Source organism: Austrofundulus limnaeus, unplaced genomic scaffold (genome assembly GCF_001266775.1).
Source record: "Austrofundulus limnaeus strain Quisiro unplaced genomic scaffold, Austrofundulus_limnaeus-1.0 Scaffold5, whole genome shotgun sequence".
NCBI classification, from domain to species: domain Eukaryota; kingdom Metazoa; phylum Chordata; class Actinopteri; order Cyprinodontiformes; family Rivulidae; genus Austrofundulus; species Austrofundulus limnaeus.
In genome coordinates, this window is record NW_013952407.1 from 4,049,334 (window position 1) to 4,054,225 (window position 4,892).

At 37.9% G+C, this 4,892-nt stretch overlaps 1 protein-coding gene across 5 annotated transcripts in view; it reads right to left on the reverse strand.

Annotated features, from left to right (window-relative positions):
* Positions 1-4,892, reverse strand: part of tcf12 (transcription factor 12) — a 75,446-nt gene that overhangs the window by 37,217 nt on the left and 33,337 nt on the right. For all 5 annotated transcript variants that reach the window (XM_014027672.1, XM_014027686.1, XM_014027658.1 and 2 more), the window contains exon 6: positions 107-168. In XM_014027672.1, the coding sequence (XP_013883126.1) occupies positions 107-168 (62 nt within the window). The remainder of the gene's footprint in view (positions 1-106; positions 169-4,892) is intronic.

A 4,892-nucleotide genomic window follows, 5' to 3' on the forward strand; every position in this document is an offset into this window, starting at 1 on the left:
TATATATACACAGAAAGGGAAAATCTCTGATTTATTCCTGGCTGGTTTTATTATGGCTCTTGTATACACTTCTATTTTAAGCACAACATGAACGTATAAAACTCACCGGACAGCCAGGTGCTCCAGGATCCCTCCCATAGCCAAGAAATGAAGGCCTGTCTGATTTACCTGCAGCAACACAGAAAGACAAAAAATTATAACGATTGTGCTTTATGAGCAAAACCCTTGTTAAAAAACCTCCTGTCTCCCACAGGATTTATCTACAGTATGAGTGATACAAAAAGAGAGATGAATTCATTTCACTTTTTCCCAATGGTTGGTAATGTCTCCTTTATTTATTTATTTATTTAATATCAGGACTATTGCAAAGCCTCGACACAACTGTCAACAACAATGCACATTTCTGACAAACACAGACAGCCTTTTATTGTTATATAGTCTTTAAACATTAAAGCTTCACTAAAACTATGGTGCAATGAAATTCCTGTAACTCCAGGTATTTGCTGAAAGTTTTAACATGTTTTATTTCCCGACATAATTTTACCGTAACGCTCTGGCTTCTAAAAACAACGGCTTTAAGCTCTAAGCTCCTCTAACGTCTTGTTCACAGCTGTAAGAATGTTTTTTTAAAGCAGAGACCTGCAGGCACGACGAAAGGTGGTGAGTGTTGCCAAGAACATTATGATGATTAATGATTGTTGTTTTTTTTAGTTAACCTAAAAATAAATGAACAATTCTACTTAAATATAACACATTATACATAATATTTAAACAAGAATATTTAAGAGTGACATCTCATGGAAGCTTGTTAAAATTGTTTAATTTCTGTCTACAATGCATTATGCGATAATGTGACAGCCTGAATCCAAACAAAGAGAGTGATTGATAAATTAATTAACTGACAAACTGGATCAGGTGTCGTAGAAGAACTAAATAGATAAAACAAAAATTTGTCAGATTAAAAATACAGCAGTTCTGGGTCATAAGGGTTTCACTACATTTTCAGTGAATTAATTACTGAGCGTGTGTCGATTGTCAGAGTCCTTCAATCACATCCAGCGTGCACACCTCAAAGTAAGACTAGTTCCCAGCAGTCGTCAGGGGGGAAAAAACATACATACATGAATCATAAACATCACAACATCCCAACGCAGCAGTTTTATTTCGCTGAAAGAACAAACAAATAAACAAATGAGGGCTCCTCAGGGAGAATGATGAATAACTTTAACAATATCATACATTATTTTTTGTAAGACTTCCAAATATTACAAACACAAGTGTTAGGACTAAATTCTGTTTACTCTGGGGACGAGGTATTTTTTTGTGTGTGTGTGTGTGTGTGCATTAAGAACATGCATTGCCAGGATCTTTTGTTACACAATGAGTGATCGGAGCACTGTTTCCACGGGTGCAGGTGAACAGAGGCACGTCTTGTGCTTATCTGAGCAGTCCTGCAGGAGACAGTTGTTCTGCATCTGTGCAAGACTGTCTCTGGGGACGAAAGGAAACCGGGGAAGATGGTTTTCGCTGCTCGCTCCTGCAACAATAACGTGATACAGTTCTGAGCCACTGCTCCTGCAAAAGGAAATAGGATTAAGTTGTCGGTTACCACCAACGTTCACGATTATCGGAGTATGATGAAATATCTCCTTTGACGAGAATTTTAATTTCTTTACTTTCCGTCTAATATGTAAAAGTGGTTTAGTAAAATTCRTTTTTATCCCTTAGATGTCTCCAGAGAAAAAAAAGGTCTACTCAAGTGCAAGAGTTAAATATTCATTCCCAGCATGTGTTTTGTCACACACACTGGTTAGGATATGAATAATTGATGGTCACTGTTGTAATTCAGACCCCACCAGCAGACAGATGTGTTTGTGAAAACACAGTCACAGTCTATACAATCATACAGAAAAAGACRCACAGTTTTTCAAAGCAAAACACTTTCTGGGTTCAATGTTCAAATGCTGTAGCTTAAACTACAAATAAAAAATTCACAGAATCAGTGTATGAAAGAGGATACGCTCAACAAAAGACAACACATGACAAATTTCCATGCATATTTTGCTGTTTGTTTTTTAATAAGAAAAGGAATGCTTACAAAATAAGGGCTTTCTTTGGTGATATAACAGTTCAGTAAGTGAATGAACTAGACAATGCACCTTGACTGTAAAATTTAAACATTAAAACATATTATACACTCCACAAGTGCTGAATTAAGCTTTTGCTTAATTAACAGCATTTACAAGAAAGTCTTCAAAATGTCCCAATACGTTCACAGAGGTCCTCAATTTTCTCACGACTCCCAGAGACTTGCAATCTTGTTGCTTGATTTTTGTAAAAGTTCAAAATTTTGCAACAAATTTTTAGTCCAAAAAGTCACACAGTCGTCAAAAGTGTCCTGAACCCGTCCTAATTTGGTGTCTCCTGAAGTTGTGTCCAAATTCAGAAGCTGCATCCTTTGAAGGACACGGCCTACCCGGTCTAGATGAGCCGGAACCGTGGTCAACCGCGAATACTGGAAAAAAGTGTCTGTCAATTTGGATGGTCTAACCGTCAGCTTTATTCCCACCCTCACCCCAGCATACGTCCTGTCGCCTAGCAAACGTGACAAAATGAGCAATATTAGCAAAATATCAATAGATTAGCATTACTGATATTATAAAATAACAAAATTAACTTATAGGCTATATTTGAAAAACAGGCCCGCAATACATGCGCGTTTATTTCGCTATAACAGCTCATTTGATTTCTGATAAGAATAATATTAATAATATATATTAATATATATTAATAATATTTCACCCTCTGTCCTCTAGCTGTAGAATATGTTGCGCATAGTGAAACATGTAAACAACAACAGTGGTTGTTTTTTTCCTTGGAGTCAGAGGAGCCAAAGTTTTTTTTTGTTTGTTTTTTTGTCAACCGCAGGGCTGAGATGGAAGTGGAAATCAGTACACGTTCGCATGCTCAATAGGACCAGATGAGCCACCCTTCGAAGCTGCCCATCCTGCTAATTTAACAACCATCTTCTGCTATTGGACAGGACTGTTTTCAGCAACAAGTAGAATCGCATGCTGCTGCTCTGCAGCTTACAGACATTTTGTTTAATAAATGTTCTCTTTAATGATAGCAGTGATGACACAGCCACAAACACAGCCACAGGTGTGTGTTCTTAAAATAATCTGTTTTCCCACCAGAGAATGCACTGCAAGTGCTAAAAAATCCTGAAGTCTGTATGAAATTAGGAATAGCATTATACACGAGGATTAGATTATTTTTAAAGCTTTTTAAACTCAAAAAATGGGGATCGCATTATAAACGAGATCACATTATACATGCATACATAAATCTTCAGTGTTGGGGGCAGTAGCAAAGYGGGTACAAGGTGAAAGGAGGTGGGTATGACGCGGACACAGGTGGGTGACCAAATACTGTTAACAGTCTGGAATASAGTTTTGTATGTAGCTGAATAAAATAAGCTGAGTTTTCCAAAAACGAGCTGTGCAAAGTGCAACAGTGTGACACACAAACACTCAGAAATCAGTGCCTTTATAGTCTGGGATTTTCTGCTGTTTGGACTGCAATAAATCATAAACCATTGTCATTCAAGTACTAAGCATTCATGTTCTGCTGCCAATAATATATTTGGTCAATTTAAYACTGACACTGGTGCCAACACCTGGTTTAGATGATGACAGAGGAGAAAGTGAGGAAACAGTGAGTTTATTGGAATTTTGCACAATAACATTGCACATTGCAATATTTTTTTCTAATATTGTGCAGTCCTACAAGTGTTCTATACCCAAACAGCAGCCAATCATTGTACCTTCTTATTATGTGGTTCCATAACATTGCTGCTCCAAGACCCACTCTACCATCTTCGGTCGTTTGCATGTGAAATCTGAAGGATTCATTAAAACTGATGAATCGTTAAAAAACACTCATTTTAGTAAATGGCTAAGACAGGCTTCACACAGGCAGCGCGGTGTGTGCTGCACGATGATTTTCAATTCGGCTGCCATGTTAACGGATTAGTGCACACAAACCAGCTGCATGTCACATCCGCTCCGCAGCCTGGAGTCTACAAGAGTTTTGTATTGCTCATGTGGGAGGTATGTGTCAGGTAAGCAGTTTTCAGCAAACAAGTCTAGAGTATAAAAGGCATGACAAACTGTGTACACCATTTTTTAAATGTTGATTTAAGCACCTCTAACTTTTAGTTCAAACAGCCTGCAGTCAGATGTAACTCTGGCAGAAGAGATGGTTACAGACGTGCTCCTGTACCCGAAAATGTGGCAGCAATGAGTTTAATTCAGCACAAGATACAGAAATCCCAGATGGCCAAGTTTCTTTAGGCGTCTGCCTGAAGATGCAGAACCTCCAACCACTTTATCTAAACTGATACTTCATCACAGCAATCACAAAAGAAAACAATTATCAAACAAAAATGTCTAACCAACAAGGTTTTTCATCACTTTTTTTAACCAATCTCTTGTATCACTCCTTCAGAGATGGGGACTCGTGACTCAGACTTGGACTTGAGTCGCACTTAAGTCCCCAATATTAAGAGACTTGGACTTGACTTGGACTTGTGGTTTGAGACTTGCGAACAATGCAAGTCCTTTCACCGCCCGGCTCAGGATTCTCACTCCCTCAATACACATCCATGCTCCGCTCCTTTGAGAATAAATACATAAAGTTTTAAGAGCAAAGACATAAACTCCTGCTCTCAAACTGAAAATATACGCTCTTGATTAAAGTCAGAAGTCATTTTATTGTAAAATCAGCAGCAGACTTGTTGGATTTGTTTTGTCAATGGCAAGATATACCATATTTATTCATGTATAATACGATCTTATGTATAATACGACAACCCCCCCCCCCTTTTTTTT